At 33.3% G+C, this 27,313-nt stretch overlaps 4 protein-coding genes across 8 annotated transcripts; 1 reads left to right on the forward strand and 3 right to left on the reverse strand.

Moving 5' to 3' along the window:
• Positions 1-1,657: 1,657 nt before the first annotated feature.
• On the forward strand, positions 1,658-3,986 carry LOC105788526 (high-affinity nitrate transporter 3.1-like). Its single transcript, XM_012615470.2, has 2 exons — positions 1,658-2,036; positions 3,322-3,986. Exons 1-2 carry the CDS (start codon positions 1,907-1,909, stop codon positions 3,801-3,803), a joined length of 612 nt encoding a protein of 203 aa, XP_012470924.1. The 5' UTR covers positions 1,658-1,906; the 3' UTR covers positions 3,804-3,986.
• On the reverse strand, positions 3,846-5,545 carry LOC105788525 (manganese-dependent ADP-ribose/CDP-alcohol diphosphatase). 2 transcript variants are annotated; one of them, XM_052627373.1, is made up of 3 exons: positions 5,399-5,545; positions 4,266-5,153; positions 3,846-4,099 (listed from the first exon to the last, which is right to left on the reverse strand). In XM_052627373.1, the coding sequence occupies exons 2-3, from the start codon at positions 5,131-5,133 to the stop codon at positions 3,984-3,986; spliced, it is 984 nt and encodes a 327-aa protein (XP_052483333.1). In that variant the 5' UTR covers positions 5,134-5,153; positions 5,399-5,545; the 3' UTR covers positions 3,846-3,983. The 2 variants fall into 2 exon arrangements, with proteins under 2 accessions (XP_052483333.1, XP_052483334.1); XM_052627374.1 differs by having other exon boundaries at positions 3,846-5,537.
• A 3,647-nt stretch (positions 5,546-9,192) lies between these two features.
• Positions 9,193-11,344, reverse strand: LOC105788522 (cytochrome P450 71A1). Of its 2 annotated transcripts, none has more exons than XM_052627371.1 (3): positions 11,162-11,344; positions 10,110-11,084; positions 9,193-10,023 (listed from the first exon to the last, which is right to left on the reverse strand). In XM_052627371.1, exons 2-3 carry the CDS (start codon positions 11,049-11,051, stop codon positions 9,415-9,417), a joined length of 1,551 nt encoding a protein of 516 aa, XP_052483331.1. In that variant the 5' UTR covers positions 11,052-11,084; positions 11,162-11,344; the 3' UTR covers positions 9,193-9,414. The 2 variants fall into 2 exon arrangements, with proteins under 2 accessions (XP_052483331.1, XP_012470917.1); XM_012615463.2 differs by having other exon boundaries at positions 11,229-11,323.
• Positions 11,345-12,830: 1,486 nt separating this feature from the next.
• Positions 12,831-16,736, reverse strand: LOC105788523 (serine/threonine-protein kinase AFC2). Of its 3 annotated transcripts, XM_012615464.2 has the most exons (12): positions 16,483-16,736; positions 15,679-15,895; positions 15,111-15,137; positions 14,846-14,999; positions 14,683-14,731; positions 14,473-14,587; positions 14,204-14,295; positions 13,891-14,044; positions 13,748-13,812; positions 13,558-13,655; positions 13,363-13,465; positions 12,831-13,250 (listed from the first exon to the last, which is right to left on the reverse strand). In XM_012615464.2, the coding sequence occupies exons 1-12, from the start codon at positions 16,582-16,584 to the stop codon at positions 13,053-13,055; spliced, it is 1,374 nt and encodes a 457-aa protein (XP_012470918.1). In that variant the 5' UTR covers positions 16,585-16,736; the 3' UTR covers positions 12,831-13,052. The 3 variants fall into 3 exon arrangements, with proteins under 3 accessions (XP_012470918.1, XP_012470920.1, XP_052483332.1); XM_012615466.2 differs by lacking the exon at positions 15,679-15,895 and having other exon boundaries at positions 16,483-16,705; XM_052627372.1 differs by lacking the exons at positions 14,473-14,587; positions 14,683-14,731; positions 15,679-15,895 and having other exon boundaries at positions 16,483-16,702.
• Positions 16,737-27,313: the final 10,577 nt, after the last annotated feature.

Here is a 27,313-nt window from a genome sequence, read left to right on the forward strand (position 1 = left end):
GCCACTAAAAAGTCAATCAAAACAGCGCCGTTTTGATTAAAACAAAATGATTTTTTCAGCGTTTTTCTCATAAACGCCACTACTGCTTGACCTTTTGCAGTGTTTTTCTCCTAAACACCGCTATTGCTTAGCCTTTTGCGGTGTTTCTCTCATAAACGCCACTTTAGCTCTAACCTTTTACGGCGTTTTCCGATTAGCACCACTAATGTATAATTTTTGGGAGTTTTTGGTCCAAACGCCACTAAAAACGCCGCTAAAAACTGTTTTGGTGTAGGGAATGTATATTCAATCTTTTGAAATTTATCATCAAGCGTTAGATTTTGACTTTTTTTTGTGGATAGGTTTTCACTGTTTATGAATTCAAGTTTTATAAAATAAGCACATAATGCATTGATTTTGTACACCAAGCATTTTAATCACGCATTGACTTTTGAGTCATGTTTTGGTTTAATTCACGACTATGGATCAACTTTTTTGGAATTGATGTTATGGACATTAGTTATAATTGACAAAGTTGAAGCTTTTAATTTTCTGCCATCATAGTTATGAATGTTATGAGATTAAAGTTACGGCTTTAATACATCTTTAATAAATTATTCAGATAATATTTTTGAAGCTTAGGATGATAATATCATCACTACATGTTTAACGAATTATCTTTATTATTTATTAAAATATCAGTCCAAGGTTAAAATTTTCAATTTTTTTTCAATATTTAGATAATCTTATTTTAACTCAAACAATATTCAAATTAGTTCAAGTTTTAATGCCTTCAATTTTGTTAAGTGATAGAACGAATTATGGCATCTCAAATTTATACATATAAGATTGAAATTTTCCCTTAGAGAGTCGCCCACAACACCCTTGTCGCCTCAAAAAGATTTCAAAAAACGCTACCTTGCCGGGGATGGAACTACATTGATGTCCCTTCTATAATTTCGTAAATTCATATGGGCATTCACATGATAACCCATGTGTATGTTATGTCAATAAAGAAAAAATGATTGTGCCTTTTGTATATAGATTTCCCCTCCTAAAAAAAATACATGATTTAAACATAGCTCATCTCTTTCACAATTAAATTTCAAACCTTTGTTACATTGTTTAATTAAATTCATAATGTAATGTTGTAAATGGATTGGGACATTCCATTTAAATGTAAAGTGGAGTCCACATCCCCAAATTTTATTCTTTTCAACAATTATAAAAGTCTCTCCAAGAATTAATTTTCTAGATAACTACCAATCGCACGGGCTTCTTAATTTAAAAATTTCCTTTTTGGGATTCTTTGTTTCTCAATTTCTAGAGGATTTGAAAATTGATTCACAAAAAAAGGTATAAGGTTGACAAGTTATTTGAGATTGAATGTCTATTTATTGATGTGGGTAGTATATAGTATATTGGAGTTTTGGTGTAATTCCATTTTAAAAAATACAAAAATATTAAAGTCGTTTTCTTCCTCTTTGCCCCTAGAGATGCAAATACAGCTGCCTTTTCATTCAAGGAAAGAGGTTTGTAGAGAGAATGTTGATGGATTGAAATGGTCCTTCTTTTATTTACATCTAATCATTTTCTTGTTTGTTTTTTGTACTTTCCTTTTTAAAATCACTTTACTACTTGCGTATTCTCCGTCACCATTTTCCACATCCCAACTAGTAAAGTCAACGACTAAAGAGTAAACCGCAAGAGTCGATCAAAGCTCTTAACCATGTTAAAGGGGCATTACTTATGTTATTAAATTATAATAAGAATAACAGTAATAGTCCCTCTTCAAATACAGAAGGCCTTTTTGACTTTTTCTTCAGGATTCGGGTTTCTATTTAAATCCCCCTCTGGCTTCAACTTTCTTCATCCTCCAACACCTGCCGAGGGATTTGATTGTTTGGTTGAAGACAAAGGTGAATCCATGGCGGCTACAGGTCTTCTACTGGGTTTAATACTTGTTTTGGGTTGCTTTTCAGAGATTGGTGTTGCCCTCATCTCTTTCTCTTCGTTGCAAACAACACTTGTTGTCACCGCTTCTCATCCACAACGACGTAAGTCAACCCCTCTCCCTCTCCCTCTCCCTCTCCCATTTTATCATTGTCTTTTTTTTTCTTTTTCTTTTTTGAAAAAAAGATGGGTTTTTTATTAAAAAGGTAGGGAAAATCCATTTGATTTCCTGAAATTATAAATTTTTGTTTTCGTAGATATTTCAAAGATGGGTTTTTTAGGCATTAGATGTGTTTGCATGGTGGATGACTTATATTGTGAAAATAGATTTCAGCTAACTCGCTAATTTAATCCATATCATATTTTTAAAATCATCTTATTTCTCATTTAACTCTAAATTAACGAATGTTGGAAAACAGGAAATTTGAGGTTCATCCCTATTTTACTATTTTATATAATATGTTAGAGCACTAGTTAAAAGTTCTCTATCCACCTCCAATATTATAGGCTAAAACATTAAAATAAATGTTTAATCAAATGTGATATGTGTTTTATGCCAAATATTAATTTATTAAAATATATATCTTTTACAAAGTAAGATGTTATATTTTAATATAAAATTTATAAAATATTTACTAAAAACACCAAAATCTTTAAAGCACCAATTTTATCATTTCAACTAAAATTTTATTTTATTTACCTAATTTTTCATCTACATCATTGATATGCTATAACCTAAAGGTTTTAAGTTTTTGAAATGAATTTTTTTGTTTATATAATTTTCAAACTATACCCATATTAAATATATATTTATATCTGGTACTAAAATTTAGTTTTAGGATACTTCTCAAAAGTGTTTTGAGGGAAAAAAACACTTGAGGAGAAATTAAAATTTTAACTTCTGAAAAAGGAATAGTATTTTTGGGCCAATTTTAACTTCAAAAAGTAACTTGTTTCAAAATAGTTGTGTCAAAAGTGTTTCTTAAGAGTAATACTAAACTGGCTCTAAGTTAAATTCGGGTAAAATAATAGCAGATTTTTATTATAGATACGTCCAAAAATGAAAGATAATATGAGAAGAAGAATACATGTATGAACGGTATCAAATGTGGAAATTTAGAGGTAAATTGACATTTCATCTGCCATTACCATTTTTCCACTTGGATTTTCTGCTTCGTCAATATTGTATGCGCCCACGCCAACGACTTGTAAAGGAAAAACAAGCTAATTAAATAGTGATCGCGATGCAATGTCTTCCTCCTGCCTTTATTTTGTATTTCATTTCTTTTGTTGATTTTTATCATAATTGGTTTAATTAAAATTTAAAATTTTAATCATTTATTTATTTTTTATATCTCGAGCCATTTGGTTGATGATTAAATTGTGCAGTTCTCAGAGCTGGGGAAGACAAAATAACAGTGAGATGGGGGCTGAACCAGAGTCTCCCTGCAGGGACCGACTCGGCCTATAAGACAATCAAGGTTCAGTTATGCTACGCACCCATTAGCCAGGTTGACCGCGCCTGGAGGAAAACCGAGGACCATCTTTCCAGAGACAAAACTTGCCAATTCAAGATCGTTAAAAGGCCCTACACCACCGGCAACCAAACTTTGGAATGGACCATCGAGCGAGACGTGCCGACTGCCACATACTTCGTCCGAGCCTACGCACTGGACGCCAATGATCACGAAGTGGCTTACGGTCAAAATACTGATGCCAAAAAGACTACCAACCTCTTCGAAATCCAGGCCATCAGCGGACGCCATGTCTCGCTCGATATCGCATCCGTTTGCTTCAGCGTTTTCTCCATCGTTTCCTTGATGGGCTTCTTCTTTGTGGAGAAAAGAAAAGGAAGAAAGGCTCAACAGTAGTGGATGAAACATGCAAAGCAAATCAAACTTTCAAATGTGTAATTTATATGTTTCTTGTTTAAGATGGTGTGTATTATTATTATAAGCTTCCAAAGCATAGACAGTATGTCATATTGAAACCTTGAACTGTACATTCCACAAAACATGTCTAATAAGGATTGAAACTAATGTTGGTGTTTTTCATTCCATCTGTTCCAACATGATGGTACCTGGAGGGTATTCCAAGGCAGCTTCAAGCACTGGATGATGAATTCTGTGAGGATCGATTGAATGCCCTCCGTCATAAATGTCATGTCCTGCAAGACAAACTTTCAAACAATCGTATCGATGAATCACATCCATTACCTCGGTTGCAACTCGTTTAATAAGGATTGAAATGAATGTTGGTGCTTTTCATTCGATCTGTTCCAACGAGTGATAACATGTTGTCATAAACCTCTATATATCCAAATGCATCAGTACCTGGCGGGCATTCCAAGGCAGCTTCGAGCACTCGATGATGAATCCCGTGAGAATCAATCGAATGTCCTCCTTCATGATCGTGTCCTGCGAGACAAACCTTCACACAATCATATCGATGAATAACATCCATTACTTCATCGTAATTCCATAGAAGTGGCTCTTGGCTCGAAGCACCCGGATCTAGAGGCAAATGACAACATACAACCACTTTCTGTTTCATATTTGTTGCATCTCGAAGTACACAATCTAGCCATTCCATTTGCTCTTCCCCAACAGCTCCATTAAACATAAGGAACCTTCTATCAAGTCCCTCGAGTCCGTTTGGGCTGTTTTTATCGGAGTTTGGGTTTCTTTCCCTCAAGAACTTCAATGCCTCCAACGTTTTTGGATGGTCATGAGGCCATCCGATTGCACTGATATCATAACCATCCAATACAACAAATCTGTATCCCGGTGCTGGTGAAAACTCGTAGTAGGCACGACCGCCATCAAGATTCGGGATCTTCAATAAAGGAAGTAACTTATCCCTTGGGAGATTGTAAAGACAATGATTCCCAATCATATGATAAACAGGACCCTTAAAATTTTCAAACTCATCTACCAGTTTTTTGACAGCATTTAGAGATTGATCCTTGGGACATTTCCCATCAACAATGTCTCCGAAATGAATGGCGAAGTTAAGATTCTTGTTGTTGTTCCAGCTCTTGACTGCCCTTTGCAAGACGAGCATACTATGTCGATAAAACCGGGGAACTCCGAGGAACGAGTGGCCATTAGGGATATCAGCATACTGGACATCAGTAATAACTCCAAAGGCAAACAGAGGATGCCCGCCTCTCCCATTTGTTAATCCATTTGCAGACCCCATGAGGGATACTCTCCTTACTCCTATCAGAGTTACCAAATCATTGATTCAATTGGCAAGGACGAATCAAAAGATAATTGAATAGCCCAACACGAATATGTTCAATTTTAATTACAAGACATACACAGAAACTAAACAATTACATTAAAAGCATCCGAAACACAACCAATAGAAAATTTCTAACAAAGCCTCTTGGTATAGTTTGTAAATTCAGAATAAGAAACAAACAAAAATGAATTAAAAGGGAATGTAAGGAGTAAGAACAGACATGCTTTTTTTTTGCTTGTTTGAAATACGAGGAGAAAAGAAAACTCCAATGCCAATAGACGTGTGTTTTTGTTTTTGTTGCAGATTATGACTGAAAATGGTGATTGATGAAGAGATGGAGTTTGATTGGTGAAGGGTTTTTTTCCCCTTTTTTCGATATAAAAGACACAAGTTGGTTTGCTGTCGGAATATGAAAGAAAATATGTAATTGCAAATCTAGTCCTTAAAATTATTTATATTTTTGTTATCACACCCACTTATCTTTTATTTTAGTTAATTTAATCCTTACGGTATTGTTTCAGATCAATTGACCTATATTTAATGCATACTAGGGATTAAAAATTAAACCAATATTTATTTTAAATTAGAATAATATTAATAGAATTATAGAATTATATTTATGATAGAGTATGAATACTAGAGAGAGATTTTAAGAAATGATGATCTATTCACTATATCAATAGTTGAGTTTATTATAAAAGATTTGTCTTTTCTATTGATTCCTATGGATTGAATCAAAAACAATTCTTAATTTCAACTCTACCTCCTATTTTTACGAAGAAAATGAAACAAGTTCGAGAATTTAAATTATAATTTTGTAATATTGCTTTTTCCTAAATAAGCTTACTCGTCAATATTAACATTTTACTTATCTTTAATAGTATTGTAGTTAATTTGAAACCAATCAACTCAAAATGAACTACATTAATAAAGAGTACTCCAACATCATCCCCAATATCTTTAACCTTACTACAATGTTAGTCATCTTAATTGAGAGTGAGCAAAACTTGATTCCGTTCGAAAAATAAAAAATGTATATTTAAATTTCGAGGTAATCGAATCGAGTTATTCGAGTCAACTCGAATAAGTAATTCAATTTTCGAATTCGAATTGAGTTGAATTTTACAATTCGAATAACAGATTGATTTAAATACCCTTTTAGTCCCTATCAATTTTGAAAATAAACAAATTGATCTCTATCTCAACAAAAAATAAAAAATTCAAAATAATTTTCAAAATTTTAAAATAATTTTAAAATTCAAAATATTTATAAAAACTCCAAATTTTAAATGTTTTTTTAAATAATAAGTTTTGGGACCTAAATAAGTTAATTAATGATTCAAATTTATACTAAAGTATATTGTTTTTATTTTATTTTTTTTCAAATATATAGAGTTTCAAATTTATGTACTCTAATATGAAATTAGTTATACTATAATAAGATTTTAATTTGACATGTTTAATTTTTTAATTTAACTCAAACAAGTTCACTTAATTCGAATTTCATTTCACTCCACTTGATTCGAAATATTTCAAATCGAGTTAAAATAATAAATAGGACTCGTCAACTCGATTAATTTAAATTTTTCACTCGATTCAATCAAATGTTCGTCTCTAATGTTATGGATACGTTATTGTTGTGCCATGTAAGAATATGTACTACCCTAGGATTGGGTACAACTCTTTTCCATTACTTAAATCAGTAATAGTAGCTTGTTTATCAGATTTATCTTTTAATAGTGTTTGTTTGTTTTTATCAAAATCAAATCGGTTATCTAAAATGAGATAAAAAATCAATTAATATAGGAACTAGTAAAACCGGTTGAACCGTATTATATATATATATATATATATATATATATATATATATATTATTTTAACAATTTATTTAAGTTGAATTGATCAGAGACTAATCCCAAAAGTGCCAAGTTAATATTCAAAAACACTTGAATGAAGCTTAATTTGTTCATTCAATCCAAAGAAGCTTAGCCCGTAACGCAATAAATATAGATGAAACATTCGAGTGAAGCGAACGTAATCGGTAAACAACATATAAATGTTTATGAATTCACTTGGATAACTAATTAACTATAAAATAAATGTTAATCATTTCAATGTGCAAAATATATAATTAGTTGTTTTGGATATTCAAATAAATTTTATTTGTATTCATAACTTTTATTATTTATAGAATTCGCCTTTTAGGCTATTTATATTATTTTCTATTATAAGCATTTCATTAACAATATAAATATAAATGAATAATTTAATTCACATTTATGAAAATTTGTTAATTTAATCACTTTACCGACTAACAAACCATCGTACAATTAAATATTTCTGAAACCAAATACACACATTATTGAAAGATTTTAGTTCAATTACGCGCATCCAAATAATATCACCTAATTTAAAGGAGATATACTTTTACTTTAAATAGAAGTTGAATCTCATTCATTCATTTGGTTACTTGATGAATACACCAGATTAAAAATTGATCATTCCTCTACCTATTTTACACATAAAATTATAGCCGTCCCCTTTATTCCACTAGTGGACTTCGCCAGTGGGCTTGAGTCAATGATTGAAAAACTTCCTTTTCTCGATCTTGGTTTTGGTAAAAAGTTGGGTTAGGAACTGGGGTCCTAGTTGAACCGGAGAGACCCGAATTCATATTGGTGTCATAAAATTTTTTAGCTTAGATACCATATGATTGGGTATCATATGAGTATGCCTGAAAAAACCCTTGTATAGCTACTTCAATTTCTCGGTAAAGAAAAATATGACCAACAGTTGTTCGAATGTATATACAAAGAATTTATTTATTTTTAACTTCTTACTATTAGATAATGCCCATAAATCTCATGATAGGTACCCAAAGATTCATAGTGAACTTCAATGGGAGCTTCTCTTGAAGCAATAACACATTGCTCTAGTTGCCAACAGAGTCACAAAGGACTATCTAAATTGATTCTTTTCTACCCATAAGCTCCAATCGCATCACATGAATTAAAAAAAAAAAAAGGGCTCCCTTGTTGACTTATAGTTATTATTGTAAATTCTTTAATTTTGATAGCTTTTTAGATTCCATGGATTATACCTATTTGCACAAATACCTCAACGATTCCCACTCGTTAATACATAGAGCCCAATAAGCATATCTTGAGTCAGTATGGAAATGGGATCTCCAATAGCTGGAGAAAAGAGATTCATATATGAGAAAACATAAGTAAGCGAGCCTCCGCTTGCACCTCTAAAGAGAAAGGTACAGCCATTTGATCCTCATCAAAGTCTACACTGAATCCCTTACAAACTAATGGATGTAAACAAAGAGCACTCCTTCCACTACAAAGGTTGGAATGCCTGTATACCTAATCTATGCAGAATAGGCGCTCCATTCAGCAATACAGGATGTCCCCGCATAACTTCTTGCAATATTTCCCATACAATCGGCCCTTTTTCCCGAATTTTACTCTTAGCAACTCCTATTGTGTGACTAAAGAAAAAGGTCAAGAGAAAAATTAATTTATTGGATGTGTTTCTTCATAGGGAAAAGGTCAAGAGGGAAAAATTAATTTATTGGATGTGTTTCTTCCTCTATTTTTTAATTATTTTCCTCTCAATCAGTAACAACTTAACCATGGGTTTTAAATTCTTCATCATCATCTCAACACTGGCCCCAAAGTTTTGGGGTCAGAAACACTTAACAATGGTTTGCAATGGCTATAGCTTCCCTTTAATTTTTAAAAGAAACACAGATCTAAAATCAGAAGACCCGAACCTAAAGAGAACCTTATCATAGTGGTTGGTATGGTAAGATTAACAATGGTATACTAACATCATATGCAAAACCGCCATCTTTAACTAGTATAAGAAAGCAAGAAAGAACAAAAGTATGATGTGGGTATTGCCAAATAAAAAGAATCCGGACAAAAGTAAGTAATAAATTTAGACACTCATTTAACTTAAAATTGGACCATTGATTTTAACATAAGTTTCTTACGGCTTTATCAGTTAAGAGAATCCGAATTCATGTAATCATTCCGCCATTGAGAGCTACAAAAACATTGTGTTCCAAACAAAGCTCGTAGCATTAAAGAGAAAAAACACATGATTTAGTTGTTTACCAATCTTCTATAACTGGTACCAAGTTCTTGATGAGCTTCAGTAATGTAAATAATAAAAGGACTATCTCTACCCCTGAGATCATGAATACCATACAAATGGATCGCAGGTTTATGAAAAAGAATGCAGCATTGGTACAAGATGAAGGGGTACCTTCTTGCGGATGATGAGAGCATAATAATCACTCATGTCTAAATCTTCACAGCATCTCGAATCCGGCAACTTCCAATCAAACCAGTAAAGGAGATTGGCCAAGACATACTCAGCTCCTGCAACTGCAAATGTAATTCCGGGACAAACTCTTCTTCCAGCACCGAATGGAGTGTACTGAATATGTTGGCCCCTAAAATCAACCTGACTGTTCAAAAACCTGTCTGGGATGAACTCTTCAGCCTTGTCCCATAACTTGGGATCCCTTTGAATTGCCCATGTATTGACCAATACTATTGTTTTGGGAGGAATATCATAGCCTTCCAATTTAGTAGCTGTGGAATTTTGTCTTGACACCATAACAGGAGCATGGAGTCTCAGTGTCTCTTTCACAACACATTTCAAGTAGTGCATTTCATTGACATCAATCTCACTGATTGTTTGTTTCTTACCAACAACCGCTCTTACTTCTTCTTGAGCTTTCTTCATTATGCTGGGATTTTTCACAAGCTCTGCCATTGCCCATTCCAGTGTTGCAGCTATATTATCCGTTCCACCAACAAACATGTCCTGTACTAGGATGATAATGTTATTATCCAAAGATTCGAGTTATGGCTAATACAAGTATGAGAAAAGAGAGGGAAAGAGTAGTATACCAGTATTATAGCCTTGAGGTTATCTTGAGTTAGACTGATATCGAGCTTGCCATCGAGCTGAAGACGAAGAAGGATATCAACAAAATCTTTGTTCTCTGATGTATCATCATCATCATCATCTTCATTCATCATAGCCAGGTGATCCTCTATCACTTGATCAAGAAAAGCATGTAATTCATTGGAAACTCTTTCCAGTTCTGAAGTCAAGCCTGTAAGAACATCAATCCATCCCAAATTTGGAAAGAAATCTTCAAAACAAAAGGATCCTATAAGGTCCATTGCTTTCCTTGATAATTCCCCAAACCCTTTATTCCCATCTTCTCTGTCATATACTCGACCAAGAATAGATCTGCTGATGATGTTGTTTGCAATGGTTTCAAGCATCTCACAAACAACAATTTCAGACCCATTATGACAACATTGTCTTACATTCTCCACCATTCTTGAAACCTCTTGCTCTCTCACAAGCTGAAACATTCGAACCCTCTTTTGGGTCAAAAGTTCGAGAACACAGATTTTCTTAGCTTGTCTCCAGTAATCACCATAAGCACTAAATGCAATATCAGTGCAGCCACAGAAGAGAGTATGGGCAACCCTTATTTGAGGCCTTTCTACGAACACATCGTGTGCCACCATGATCTCCTTGCCTATTTCAGAAGATGAAACCACAAGTGTTGGGGTTTGACCCATGTGTAAGAGCATCAAAGGACCATATTTCTCAGACAAGGCTCGGAAAGATCGGTGGGGCGATTTCCCAACTTGGTGGATGTTGCCAATGATGGGCAGCTTGGGTGGAGATGGTGGGAGATTGAGCTTCCAAGTTCTTAAAAGCTTAAAGAGAAAACTAATGGTGAGGAGAAGAGGAACTAATGTGAGAGGGTTGAACACATCAGTTGAATTAAACAGTTGCCACCATTGTTGCAATAACATTGTTGGATTCATGGTTTACCTCTTCAGTTCTACAATTTGCAAGAACTAGAGTTCAAACAAAGCAGATTTAGCATTTGTAAGAATCAATGAAGAGCAGAAGATGATTATTTAGCTGCTTATACCTCAAACATAACCCAAAATAATAAGAAGAAGAAGAAGAAGAAATTGCTGTCACTGTAGGGTACTCACAAATCACATAGATCTTCAACTTTGAGTCTAAAAATGAAATTTGGGAAGATAACAAATTCTGGATCTCACTTTTAAAGAATATTTAAGCGGTGATCTTCCTTAGAACCAATCTGTTTATTTACATCCTTTTTCTCTTGTTTATATACACGTAAAACTAATCTAATTTTTTATATAATTAATATTTTAATAATTTAGTAATTAAATTTATCAAAACATTTATATTTGTCATTTAAATTTTTAATTCATCTTATATATCTATTATATTCATCTAAAATATTATTTATATTAATAGGAGAGTATCCATTTATACTGCTGTAAAAATTTGTATGATTTTAGAACTTTTATATCAATTCAAGCGTCATATTTCATGCTCTTTTCATGTATATTATGTATGTCAAGTTTGATATAATTTAAAACATTTTAACTACTGCTTTTATAAAATATATATTAATATAAAAATAAATGAAATAGATTTGATAAAGATATTTAAAATTATATATATATATATATTTATGACAAATACAAGTCCAATTAGACTCTTAAAATATTAATCATATAAAAGTTTATAGAATTGTGTAAAACTTGTGTGAGTGAATCCTCCCCATATTAATATATATTTAGCGATTCAAAGGTTTATACATAAAACGAAAAAATAAAAATTTTAATTTGTGTCATATGCATGATCTACATGAACGGAATATAAATTAAGACAGTTTAATTGATAAAATGTTAATAGTATAAATTGTTAAGAATAAATGTAAAATTCCTTTAACTTTTCACTAGTATAATTAATAAAGTGAAGCTTTTAATAAAATTTTCTAAATTTACAAGACTCAACTTAAATCTTTAATTAAAATTTTAACTTAGAAAATTATCACTTAATTTAATGAACGTACAATATTTTCAAAAATTATATTATATAAAATTTAGCATATTTTTATTTTAATAAGATATCTTTTTTATTGTAATTTCATGGTCTTCATAAAGAAAAGAAAAAGAATATAGCAAGAAAGCCAAACTCAATTTAATTATTATGTAATATAGACTTGTGGAAAAGATGAAGCCTATGGATGTTGGACTGGAGCAACTTGATCTTATTCCTTTCTATCTAAGGTTTCCTGTGGCCTCTGTGATTGTGTTGTGTTGTTTAAGCCCTCTGTCATCTCTTTTCTTTGTCTGGACGTAATGTAACCCCTATTCTATCGTGAATAGTTGAAGAAAAGTCTGAGATTCTGAAATTAAGGCTTGTGCCTTGGTGGTCAAGCAAATGTGGTCTGCATGAGAAAATTCAACCCAACTTTTCGGACAGAAAATCTGTCTAGATCAAAGTTATTATTTAAAAACCAATGGTCAAACCATCTCAGTGACGGAGGATATTGCACAAATTATAAATACTCGTAGAATATGGACATCCATATGTATTATACGATACAGGGTGTCCCTGACAATTATTAATTTCAAGTCATAATTTATCGATCTGTGTGATTGAACATCTTATGAAACTTTCATAATTTGTATTAGGTAAAGGCATACTTTAGGGCCCAAAAATATAAAATACATAAATAAAAAAAGAATCTTGCACAAATTAAGGCTGGCAGGATATGCACTCAAAAAAGATGGAATTAATGGATTGCCAGGAGACGAGAAGTATGTGAATAAATGCCCCCATATTTACTACAATATCCAAAAGGGTTTAGTCACAATCTAACTAAATGGTGTTTTAATCTGTTGTTTGCACCACAATTCAGTCCTTTAACACACGCAGAAGGTGCTAGTGTTAACAAGTATTCCAGGTTAGTAATATTTACAGATATGAATCCTTGTCTACTTTCTTAGATATTCATTCATTCCAGGCCAACCAATGCTAGCCAAGCTCAATCGCCTAAATTGGTCCCTACTGAAGAAAGGGTGCCTTAAGGCTTCCCGAGCTGTCAGCCTATCAATAGGATCATATCTAAGCAATCCTTGCAATAGATGAATCAGGTCCCCAGCTGAATGGTCCACGTGTTGCATTATCAAGTTCTTCCATTAACATGAGATGCCAAACGGAGATTAGAACACAAGAGAAGGAAGAAACAGAGGCCATTAACATGCTGCACGTACATGTTGGAAATTATAACGCAACAAAGATTACCTGGAGACGAGGTAGCTTAAGAACAGCCTTGATACTCTCCCTTGAGGTTGCACCATCTGGCCAATCCAATCTACCTCTTCTAACATACTTCTCTGCATGACGGCTGTAATACACAAAATTCACAGCAACAATTTTAACTTCAAAAGATCCAGCAAGTATATAACTTTATAAAAAGACCATCCTAAGAATACGCACTCTACTCTCTTCAACATGTGCTGAGGTAGTGGACCTAACACTCGCTCCATCATGGCAAGGTGCTCTAAATTTTCATGGGTTTGAAACAGCGCTTCACCCTGTAAAATTATAAATACAAGATGAATAAAAGCAGGCTCATATAGATTGAAATTTCCTTATGAAAACCAAATAACCAATTTTCTGAACATACTGTGCATAATTCAACTAAAATGCAACCAACACTCCATATATCACAAGCATAACTCCATCCAAGTCCTATAAAACAAAATACCACAATTACATCCATCATCCGACCATATTCTAAAGCATCAATACAGCTTGAAAAATACATACCAAGAATAACCTCCGGAGCACGATAATGCCTTGTTGATACAATGTAATTCTGATCTGGGCGCTCATATGTAGTGCTACCAAAATCTATTACCTTAATAGCACTTGATTTTGGCAATCTTCTAAAGTAACTGTCCTTTGGAGATCGCAATGTACCCTGACAGCAAAAAATAAATTAAAATAAAAACTTATTGCAGATCTAGTAAAAGGTAAACACCTTGTAATCAGGAACTTTGACCAAGTATAAAGACGAACAGGGATTCTAAACTAGACACTGCTGCAAAGATGGATGATGGCATCCAGTAAAAGAAAATACCTTGTAATCAGGAACTTTGACGTACTCTGGAGAGACTAGAAGAATGTTTTCTGGCTTCAAGTCTGTGTGTATCAGGTTCAAATCATGCATGACTGAACAGAAACAAAAGAACCATATAAGAAACCAATGCCAGATAGAGCACAGCAATTGACAACTTTTCAATGTTCATTGAATCAGGATTCATGTTAAGATTTAGCAATCAGAGACAATATCTAAAAAAAATCATAAAAAGGATAGGCAGAGAAACTAGATTAGTAATTATTACACACATGCTACACATTCCAATAGTTGTCTGCCAATCTCACGGACAAGATCAATGGGAAATGAGCGATAATTGTTTTTGCGTAGAAAATCGTATAAGCTTGGTCCAAGCTTCTCAAACACCTGTCCAAACCATTTAAATTCACCCAGAAGTTTTAACCCCCATATTATTGGTGAGCAGGGGAAACCAATCCATCACAAATTAATCATATACTTACAATACAAATATGGTTACGATAGTCAAACCAGTTCCGTATTTGCACACAACTGCAAGGAATGAACCCATTTAACCATTGAATAAAAAAAAGAAAAACTTCTACAAGGTTGGCTACAATGTAAGTAGCTCCAGTAAATGCAATTACAATGATAAAGATAACTCACCGGTTGCCACCTTTATCATGTTTTCTAAGCTGTTGCAACATCTCAATCTCTATCATGGCTGCCTCACGATACTTCTTAATTCCACGGACAATTTTTATGGCAACCATCTCCTTCCTCTCTCTATCCCAGCATTCTAAAACCTGACCAAAGGTACCTATAAAAATATGGGAGGTCAGGGTCAAAATCCCTAAAAGGAAAAGGTATCACCAAGATTCAAATAAAACGTAAGTAAAAGAAATGGTGCGGTGAGTTCAATAAGGTATACCTTCGCCCATTTTACTCTGTATCTTATCTGCAAAAATATAAAGCAAATAGAATTAGGGGAGAAAAATTACTAAAAACAATCAGTTCAATGTTACTTTCTATCATATTTCATCTACTTATTAACCTCACACATTTAGCATAGAAAGATCCAACAAGCATAAAAATTACTTTTAGCAGACCTAAAATGTTTTGGTTCAGACTGCCATGTTATACATTACCATGTTTCATTTAATCAAGAAACTTAATCTAAAAGCATGAAACTAGACAATCCAGGCTTCAACAATTCTACGATCATATCTTATATCCAATATCAACAATTATAAAATAATTTTTTGAACAATTATTAAGACTCGGATGCATCAAAACTAAGTATGCCCAATTTTCTTAGAGGTTTTCAATGCAATTGGAGGATCCTTGGAGGATCACATCTTGGTACCAATGTCCATATATGCAAGGTCACCTATGTGAACACCAGTACTTCAAGAAAAGGAAGAGTCAAAGCAACATAGGTTTTGAAGGCAGCTACTGAATGTAAACTTGTTTATAATGATGATGAAAGTGAGATTTACAGCGAGAGGTTAAATTATCTCCAAGCTCAAACATGTAATGTCCATCTTTGTCATCGTCTCGCCATGGGGGAGAACCATTTTGAGCCACTCCTCCCTTTAGAACTACAGAAGAACTAGTAGTAATAGTACTAGCATAATCTGCAGGTGCTTTTGCAGTGGAAGAAGCAAAGCCTGTCACTCTCCCAACTTCTTGTGCACAAAACATTCCTACCTGAGCCTACACACAGCCATTCATTGATTGCACCACTAAGATTAAAAATAATACTTTTTAACCCTCCCCAATTACCTTACATCCCCCTCTTCTTATCGACCAAAATTACCATGGCTAAATATATATGCTAGCAGCAATCATAAACTTCTGTAAAACTATCACAGTAAACAATCTTGTAATATGAAACAGAAATTCTGGAGAAATTTAACGTTTTTTCTTGTTATACCGATCAGAAAATCTTAAAATTTTAGAGAAAAATCCCAATCCACGGAAATTATTTTCTAAAAAAGGAAAAAAAATTCAAATAAATCATATAATAATCAAATAAAGAAGAAAACATATTAACAGCGGATCTAAAGCAAAATCAAACATATTAACAGCGGATCTAAAGCAAAATCCATAAGAATACGCAAATCATAAATTCGAAACCCTAATTGGAGAAAAAAGAATTAAATGGATCTGAAACAAGAGCTATGAAAATACGCAAATCTTAAATTCAAAACCTAATTGAAGGGAAAGGAATTAAACGGACCTGCGGAGCGCAAATCAAATACCGAAAGAAAGATCTGATCCAAGAAAAAAAAAAGAGGTACCTGCGGTGGCAGCTGAGTTACGTCCCAGCCCAATCGCGGACGCTTTCTTGGTCGTCGATCCATATGCGTATGAGGGAACCCCGTCACGCGCTCCATCTCCATGATCGCAAATTCTAGATCTAAAAAATTTTCTTTTTTTTTTTCCGGAGAAAGAGAGAGAAAATCGAAAAACAGAAATCGCTTATTCGACGAAAAAAATAAGGCTAAAAAAGATGATAAGGCTTTCTATTTCTTCTTGTGAACAAAGTAAGAGGCTTGGGGGCCTTGCCCGAGTTTTTAACCTAACAACTAAGGCAATTGTGATTATATCTGATCGTACACGTGTCAGGCCTGTAGCCGTTGGTTTCACCGAATATGCCAATTTAAATGTGCTAAATTCTTGATGGATATCAATTATTAAGGATTTAGCCCATCTTTTTAAATTTATGAAAATATGTATTTTTTCGGAAGTTGGTGTCATGTGACAAAAATGCATTTAATTGGGCGTGTTTTTTGTCACGTATTTATTTTAAAATATATATATTAAGTATTGGATCGCCAACGGTTAAAAAATCAAGGACGTTAACTTTCTAATTATTGGAATCAACTGTTATAATCTGAAAAAAAATTCTCAAATATTTTTTCCTTATATACCCTTTACATTTATATTTTTTATTCAATCTTATTCACCTATTCTCTCATCTCTTTTATTATTAATTTTTATCCTAATCTCTCTTTTTCTCTCTCAATTTTCTATCATAATCGTTTGTAATTTTTCGGATTTTATTTGATTTACATCATCTTAAAGGTTTTAAAATGTCAACGCCTCTAATTCGTTTGTACCACAAACACATTTACGTTATCCAATTACAAATGGTAAAAAAATATTATTATATTTTTATTTTAATTAACATCATTACTAAGTTGTTAATGTTATTATTATTTTTATGTTTATACAATCAGGACGAAGATCAGATTATCGAAACATATATGCACAATTTAAGTGCAAGAACATCACATGTTATTAAACAATACTTGGAAGAGGCGAGATTCTTACACATGTCTCGTATGCTTGACAGGACTAAATTGGAGTTCGTACTTATCAACTCTTTGTTGGAAAGATGTAAAGTTGAAATACACACATTCCATCTTCCATGTGATGAGTGTAGGATTACACTCGAGGATGTGGCATTACAATTCGGTCTACCAGTTGATGGGTCAATTGTTACGAGGGTAGTGCGCCTTGGTGATTGGAGCCCAATTTCCCACCAACTATTAGGCAAGGTGCCGGACAAGTTTAGTGGTAATCAGATAGATACGAAATGGTTAGAGATAATTTCTTACATCTCAACAACTCTTTCTAGTGCGGTTGAAAGACAACAATTCTCTCGAGCATTCATACTAAGGTTGACCGGAGGTCATCTAATACCAGATAAATCTCAAAATCTAGTACATTTAAGGTGGCCCCTACAACTAATCAACCTAAAAGAAACTGGGAAACTTAGTTGTGGATCAACTATGTAACAACCCGATTTTGACCCTAATCGGAACAGTGGTTTCGGGACCACAAATCCGAGTCTGAAAAACATTTTAATATTATTTTATGTGTTTATTATGTGTGAATTTACTTGTGTGAAAATTTTGTGTGAAAATTTTATCGTTTGTGTGCTCGATTTTATAAAAGGACTTAATCGCGTAAAATGCAAAAGTGGCTAGCAATTTGTTAAAGTGCTATATTGCCATGGCTTTTATAATGTGGGGTCTTTATGTTGATATTATACCATTGAAATTTTGAGTGGACTTTTATGGACATGGTTAGTTAATTATTAAAGTAAAATCGTTAAGGTTAGTTTTGTAAATTAGTTAAATATGTTAATATAATAAAACATAAAATAAAAACCATGCATGTTATTCATTTTTTTGGCCGAATGTGAGAAGAAAAGAAAGTCATTTACCTTGTTAAGGGTTTGGCACTTTCAAGTTTGGATTAAGGTATGGATTTAGTTCGGTTTTTGATAATTTTTATGTTTTTGAGATCGTTGCTTTGAATACTTCAAAACCCATGCCTTAATTTTGTAAATTGTTGATGATTTTAAAATGTGCCATTGATGAATGCTTGAAAATTGTGATAGTTGATGATGAAAATGAAAGAAATGTGATAGATTAACATATTTTGTCTTTGAATTTTAGTGAATTTGAGAAATTAGAGCTAAATTGTGAAAATGAATTCTTGAGGATTAAAATGTGAAATAAATGAAATGTGTGGACTTGTATGAAGACAAGGAATATTCGCCCTAGCTTAGTGTGGGCAAATTTTGTGTATTTTGTGTTTTGTGCAAAAGGATTAAATTGCAAAAGTGTAAAATGTTAGGGGCAAAATGGTAATTTGCCCATTTATGTATTTTTGGACTTAATTGAATGTTTTGATGAATAAAAAGGTTAAATTTGATTATGTTTAGATTAAGAAACGAAGAAAACGGATTTGGATCTGGGGAAAACGAAAGTAATTGAATAGTCGATCTTTTCCGCTGATATACGAGGTAAGTCTATTAGCAATTTGATGTTATTAAATCAGTATATATGCATGTATATCTATTGTATTTTGATGAGCTGAAATTGAAAGTATATGGATTGAATTTGGTTAAGTATGAATGATATGTATATATATGTATCATGTTCGAAAATATATATATGTATAAATTCTTGTTTTTAATCAAAGGTACATATATATATATATATATATATATATATATACATAAGGTTCGAATATATATATGAGCATATACATGTATAAAACCTTGGACTTGGTTAAAGGTAGGAATGTTATATATATGTATATGTGAGTTGGAACATATATTTATACTCATAAATAAGTCTTGAATATATTTAAAGGTATGAATGTTATGTATGTATATGTAATTTCGAATATGTATGTATATACATGTATAAGTTTTTGTTCGAATCAAAGGTATGAAATTGTTAGCTTAGATTATCTATAAGGTGTTGAATGTATGATATATTTTCTTTGATTTGATTTTTAAGGTTATGAAATATATATGTATTTAAGTGATTCGATTAGTAAATGTATTTTACTTAAGGTATGATATAAGTTAAATGATAAGATTTTAGTAGTAGAATTTAATTTATTAAGTTATATATATGTGTGAGTTTTCGGATGTATAATTAAATTATTTAGCTGAATTTGGTATTTGATCTTTATATATCTATGTGGTTTAAAGATATAGTTTATAAATTATTGAGCTGAATTTTTATGTATGGATATTATATACAAATATAGTTTGAATATGAGTTACAATTTCTGTAAATTGAGATTTTCAGGCTCAGGACCTATCAGGTTTATTGTCAATGAAATAATTCGGACTTTAAGTCTAGCAGGCTAAGTGCCGGTGATCTGAATCAGGTTATAAACCTAGCAGGCTAAGTGCCGGTGATCTGAATCAGGTTATAAACCTAGCAGGCTAAGTGTCGGTGATCTGAATCAGGCTATAAGCCTAGCAGGCTAAGTGCCGGTGAATATGTTAAATTAAGCGATTATACGCATTTGATATATATATATATATATGATTTTGGGTTATATATAATGGATAAGTATATGAGCATTTGGCTATATGTATTTGATGAGCATATAAAGGTTTGGATCTCTGTGTTTAGTGAATAGGCACATATATTGGTTGTTATGAAAATTATTGAATATACATGTATGCATTCGGCACATGTGGATTAAAAGTATAGATGTGCATTTGGTTTATGTAGTTGATAAGTAAAAATATAAGTTTTTGACATATGTATTTGAAAGATCATAGATATGCATTCTATGAAATGCAAATGATAAGTATATTAGAAATCAAGTATATGCTATTAATGACTATGTTTGGAACTTGATTATAAGCATATATTGTTTATACATATGTTCGTTTATATGTATTTTAGATATGCTATAAACTTACTAAGCTATAAAAGCTTACTTTGATTGTTTTTGTCCGTTTGTTTTATAGATAAAAAAGAACCAAGCTGCAGACTCGGGGATCGTTAGTGAAGATCATCACTCTATCTACCATCTCGGTATTAAAACGTTTAAATTTTAACTTATGGCATGTATAGGCTAGATAATATGTTGGAAGTCGTACTTCAATGTACTGTATATATATATAATTAATAGTCATATGAAACTAGCTTATTTTTCTTACGATTTAACTGAACTGAAACGTTATGTTTTGTTATAAAAGGTTAAAGTAAAATTTTATAATTATAATTACTTCTTATTTGACTAATTTAACATAAATGTAAAAAAAATTTTGAATTCTACTGAATGTCTGTATTAAGTTGCATTTTATCCGATAATGCTTCGTAACTCTAATTTATCGACGTATACGGGTTAGGAGCGTTACATTTTATTGGTATCAGAGCTACGGTTTAGTCGATTCTAGGACTAACGTAGCATGTATGAGTCTAGCTATACATGCCATAATTTATACTGAGATAGTGTGATGACTTCTGACATCTAAAAAAATGTGTTTTTTTTTATAGTAATGGATCCCGATCGAACTGTAGCAGATGATGTCGAGAGTGTAGCACCTGCTCCCGTGCAAGAGATGGAGCCGGTTGATTCTCGACCGAATACGAGTAACCATGGTGATGAGACTAAACAAGCCTTTTATACTATGATGAATGAATGGTTTACTCAATATATCCGGACAAATCCGGCTGTTCAACAACCTCCGACCCAGATTAACCCACTTCCGATGCTTGTGGTACCTCCGACCATCGATCCTATGAGATTGAATAAACCTCCTGTTGATAAAATAAGAAAATACGGAGCTGAAGAATTTAGGGCCATAGCTAGTGATGATGCTGAACGGGCTGAATTTTGGCTCGACAATACCATTCATGTCTTCGATGAATTATCCTGTACACCTGATGAGTGCCTGAAATGTGCTATATCCTTGTTACGGGATTCAGCTTACTATTGGTGGAACACTTTAGTTTCGGTTGTTCCGAAAGAGCGTGTCACTTGGGATTTCTTTCAGACAGAATTTCACAAAAAGTATATTAGTCAGCGATTCATTGATCAGAAACGCAAAGAATTTCTCGAGCTAAAGCAGGGTCGTATGACCGTATCTGATTATGAGCGTGAGTTTGTAAGACTCAGTCGATATGCCAGAGAGTGTGTTGCGACTGAGACTGCTATGTGTAAAAGATTCGAGGAAGGGCTGAATGAAGACATAAAATTGCTTGTCGGCATACTCGAAATAAAAGAGTTCGTAGTACTCGTCGAGCGAGCTTGCAAGGCTGAAGAACTCAGCAAAGAGAAAAGAAAAGTCGATCTTGAAGCCAGTGATTTTCGTAAGAGATCAGCGAGTAAAACTTTTCAGACGGCAACAAAAAAATTCAGAGATGTTAGTAGCCGATCTAAGGCTACTGCCTGGCTTTCTATACAAGATCGACCCCCTGTGAGTTAACGAGCTACTTCAGTTGCTAGTGTGGGTAATGTTCGACAAAATAGATCAGAGTGCAAGCATTGTGGTAAATGGCATCCAGGAGATTGCAGATTTCATGATCGGTCTTACTTTAAGTGTGGATCAAATGATCATTTTATTCGAGATTGTCCGATGGTTGCCGAGCAAAATACTGTATAGAGTACCAGACCAAATAATGTGTCGGTACGAGGTAGACCACTCAGGCATACGGGTAATGTTAGTGGTAGTCAGAGAGGGACAAAGGACACGACAGTTCGATCTGAGGCTCGTGCACCTGCCAGAGCATATGCCATTAGCACACGTGAGGAGGCTTCATCCCCAGACATCATTACTGGTACTTTCACTCTCTATGATACTAATGTTATTGCACTGATTGATCCTGGTTCGACTCATTCATATGTGTGTGAAACTTTAGTATTCAGTAAGACTTTGCCTGTTGAGTCTACTGAATTTGTGATTAGAGCATCAAACCCCCTAGGCCGGTGTGTGTTGGTTGACAAAGTGTGTAAGAATTGTCCGTTGATGATTCGAGATTTGTGTTTTATGGCTGATTTAATGTTGTTGCCATTTGACGAGTTCGATATAATTTTGGGTATGGACTGGTTGACTTTACACGATGCTGTGGTTAACTGCAAAAGGAAGACTATTGATTTAAGGTGCCTGAATGACGAGATTATTCGGATTGAATCTAATGATCTAAATGGTTTATCGGCAGTTATATCCTCTATGTTGGCTCAGAAGTATGTGAGAAAAGGTTGTGAAGCTTATCTTGCATATGTTCTTGATAGTAAAGTGATAGAAAAGAAGATTGAATCAGTACCTGTTGTATATGAGTATCCAGATGTGTTCCCTGAAGAATTACCGGGTCTACCACCTATTCGAGAAGTAGAGTTTGATATTGAGTTAGTACCAGGGACGACTCCAATTTCGATAGCTCCGTACCATATGGCACCGACCGAATTAAAAGAATTGAAAGCACAGTTGCAAGAGTTGACTGATAAAGGTTTTACACGATCGAGTTTCTCTCCTTGGGGGGCACCAGTTCTATTTGTGAGAAAGAAAGATGGAACGATGAGAATGTGTATTGATTATCGACAGCTCAATAAGGTGACTATAAAGAATAAATATCTGTTACCACAGATTGATGATTTGTTCGATCAGTTGAAAGGGGCTACTATGTTCTCGAAGATATATTTGAGATCAGGCTACTATCAGTTGCGAGTTAAAGACTCTGATGTGCCAAAGACTGCCTTCCGAACGAGGTACGGACATTATGAGTTTCTTGTTATGCCTTTTGGACTTACTAATGCACCTGCTGTTTTCATGGATTTGATGGATCAGATCTTTAGACAGTATCTAAATCAGTTTGTAGTAGTATTCATAGATAATATTCTAATCTACTCCCGTGATGAGGCAGAGCATGTCGAACATTTGAGACTTGTGTTACAGGCTTTACGAGATAAACAGTTGTATGCAAAATTCAATAAATGTGAGTTTTGGTTGCGTGAAGTCAGTTTCTTGGGCCATGTTATATCGGCATCATGTATTCGGGTTGATTCGAGCAAGATTTCGGCTATACTTGATTGGAAACCTCCGAGAAATGTTTCTGAAGTTTGAAGTTTTCTGGGACTTGCTAGTTATTATAGACGGTTCGTAAAAGGATTCTCTATGATTGCAACCCCGATGACAAAGCTATTACAGAAAGACGTTAAGTTTGAGTGGTTAGAAAAGTGCCAGAAATGTTTCGATCAGTTGAAAGCTCTTTTGACTGAAGCTCCAGTCTTAGTTCAGCCCGAATCGGGTAAAGAGTTTGTTATCTATGGTGATGCATCTTTAAATGGTTTGGGTTGTGTTTTAATGCAGGAAGGCAAAGTTGTAGCCTATGCCTCGAGACAGTTAAAGCCGCATGAAAAGAACTATCCGACGCATGATCTGGAATTGGCCGCTATTGTATTTGCGTTAAAAATATGGTGTCACTATCTGTTTGGTGAAAAATGTCATGTTTATTCCGATCAAAAAAGCCTGAAATATTTGATGACTCAGAAAGATCTGAATTTGAGGCAGCGCCGATGGTTAGAATTGCTAAAAGATTACGAGCTTGTGATTGACTATCACCCGGGAAAGGCTAATGTTGTTGCTGATGCCCTAAGTCGAAAATCACTGTTTGCTTTGCATGCAATGAACATGCATATGGCTATGCCTGATGATGGTGCGATAGTAGCTGAGTTGAAAGCAAAACTATTATTTATTCAATAGATTTGTGAAGCTCAGAAAGTCGATAATGATTTAATTACAAAACGAGCTCAGTGTGACTTAAATGTTGATTCGGAGTTTTTAGTTGATGCTGAGGATTGTTTGAGATTCAGAAATCGATTATGTGTTCCGAAAAATTCAGAGTTAATTCAAATGATTTTGAACAGAGTTACGATGGATTTTGTATCTGATTTACCGTTGACATCGAGCAAGAAAGATGCAATTTGGGTTGTTGTTGATAGATTGACAAAATCGGCTCACTTTGTTCCAGTTCGTATTGATTATTCACTTGATAAACTTACTGAATTATACATTTCTTAGATTATGAGATTGCACGGAGTACCTATTTCTATTGTTTCGGACAGAGACCCGAGATTCACATCGCGATTTTGGGAGAAACTACAAGATGCTTTAGGTACGAAACTACATTTTAGCACACTTTTCACCCGCAAACAGATGGTCAATCTGAGCGAATCATTCAGATACTTGAGGATATGTTGAGTTGTTACATTCTCGAGTTTGAAGGTACGTGGGAACGATACTTACCTTTGATTGAACTTGCTTATAATAATATCTTTCAATCTAGTATCAAAATGGCACCTTACGAGGCTTTGTACGGTCGTAAATGTCGTACACCATTGTATTGGACCGAGCTCAGTGAAAATAAGATACACGGGGTTGATTTGATTAAAGAGACTGAACAGAAAGTGAAAGTGATTCGGAATAGTCTAAAATCAGCGTCGGACCGTCAGAAATCTTATGCGGATTTGAAAAGAAAGGATATAGAATTTCAGATCGGGGACAAAGTGTTTTTGAAAGTCTCACCGTGGAAGAAAATACTCAGATTCGATCGTAAACGCAAATTGAGTCCGAGATTTATTGGACCGTATGAGATTATAGATCGTGTCAGACCGGTTGCTTATAGATTGATGTTACCACCTGAGCTAGAAAAGATTCACAATGTATTTCACGTTTCGATGCTTCGTAGATACCGATCCGATCCTACACATGTGATTACTCCGTCAGAGATTGCGATTAGATCTGATTTGTCATATGAAGAAGAACCGATTTACATTTTGGTTCGTGAAGTTAAAGAGTTACGAAATAAGAAAATTCTATTAGTCAAAGTATTGTGGCATAAACACGGAGTTAAAGAAGCAACTTGGGAGTCAGAAGATACAATGAAAGAGCGTTATCCAAACCTATTCACCGGTAAGATTTACGGGGACGAAAATCTTTAAGGGGGGAGAGTTGTAACAACCCGATTTTGACCCTAAACGGAACAGTGGTTTCGGGACCATAAATTCGAGTCTGAAAAATATTTTAATATTAAATTATGTGTTTATTATGTGTGAATTTACTTGTGTGAAAATTTCGTGTGAAAATTTTATCGTTTGTGTGCTCGATTTTATAAAAGGACCTAATCGCGTAAAATACAAAAGTGGCTAGCAATTTGTTAAAGTGCTATATTGCCATGGCTTTTATAATGTGCGGTCCTTATGTTGATATTATACCATTGAAATTTTGAGTGGACTTTTATGGACATGGTTAGTTAATTATTAAAATAAAATCATTAAGGTTAGTTTTGTAAATTAGTTAAATATGTTAATATAATAAAACATAAAATAAAAGCCATGCATGTTATTCATTTTTTTGGCCGAATGTGAGAAGAAAAGAAAGTCATTTACCTTGTTAAGGGTTCGGCACTTTCAAGTTTGGATTAAGGTATGGATTTAGTTCGGTTTTTGATAATTTTTATGTTTTTGAGATCGTTGCTTTGAATACTTCAAAACCCATGCCTTAATTTTGTAAATTGTTGATGATTTTAAAATGTGCCATTGATGAATGCTTGAACATTGTGATAGTTGATGATGAAAAATGAAAGAAATGTGATAGATTAACATATTTTGTCTTTGAATTTTTAGTGAATTTGAGAAATTAGAGCTAAATTGTGAAAATGAATTCTTGAGGGATTAAAATGTGAAATAAATGAAATGTGTGGACTTGTATGAAGACAAGGAATATTCGGCCCTAGCTTAGTGTGGGCAAATTTTGTGTATTTTGTGTTTTGTGCAAAAAGGATTAAATTGCAAAAAGTGTAAAATGTTAGGGGCAAAATGGTAATTTGCCCATTTATGTATTTTTGGACTTAATTGAATGTTTTGATGAATAAAAAGGTTAAATTTGATTATGTTTAGATCAAGAAACGAAGAAAACGGATTTGGATCTGGGGAAAACGAAAGTAATTGAATAGTCGATCTTTTCCGCTGATATCCGAGGTAAGTCTATTAGCAATTTGATGTTATTAAATCAGTATATATGCATGTATATCTATTGTATTTTGATGAGCTGAAATTGAAAGTATATGGATTGAATTTGGTTAAGTATGAATGATATGTATATATATGTATCATGTTCGAAAATATATATATGTATAAATTCTTGTTTTTAATCAAAGGTACATATATATATATATATATATATATATATATATATATACATAAGGTTCGAATATATATATGAGCATATACATGTATAAAACCTTGGACTTGGTTAAAGGTAGGAATGTTATATATATGTATATGTGAGTTGGAACATATATTTATACTCATAAATAAGTCTTGAATATATTTAAAGGTATGAATGTTATGTATGTATATGTAATTTCGAATATGTATGTATATACATGTATAAGTTTTTGTTCGAATCAAAGGTATGAAATTGTTAGCTTAGATTATCTATAAGGTGTTGAATGTATGATATATTTTCTTTGATTTGATTTTTAAGGTTATGAAATATATATGTATTTAAGTGATTCGATTAGTAAATGTATTTTACTTAAGGTATGATATAAGTTAAATGATAAGATTTTAGTAGTAGAATTTAATTTATTAAGTTATATATATGTGAGTTTTGGATGTATAATTAAATTATTTAGCTGAATTTGGTATTTGATCTTTATATATCTATGTGGTTTAAAGATATAGTTTATAAATTATTGAGCTGAATTTTTATGTATGGATATTATATACAAATATAGTTCGAATATGAGTTACAATTTCTGTAAATTGAGATTTTCAGGCTCAGGGCCTATCAGGTTT

This window comes from Gossypium raimondii, chromosome 2 (assembly GCF_025698545.1).
Source record: "Gossypium raimondii isolate GPD5lz chromosome 2, ASM2569854v1, whole genome shotgun sequence".
Lineage (NCBI taxonomy): Eukaryota > Viridiplantae > Streptophyta > Magnoliopsida > Malvales > Malvaceae > Gossypium > Gossypium raimondii.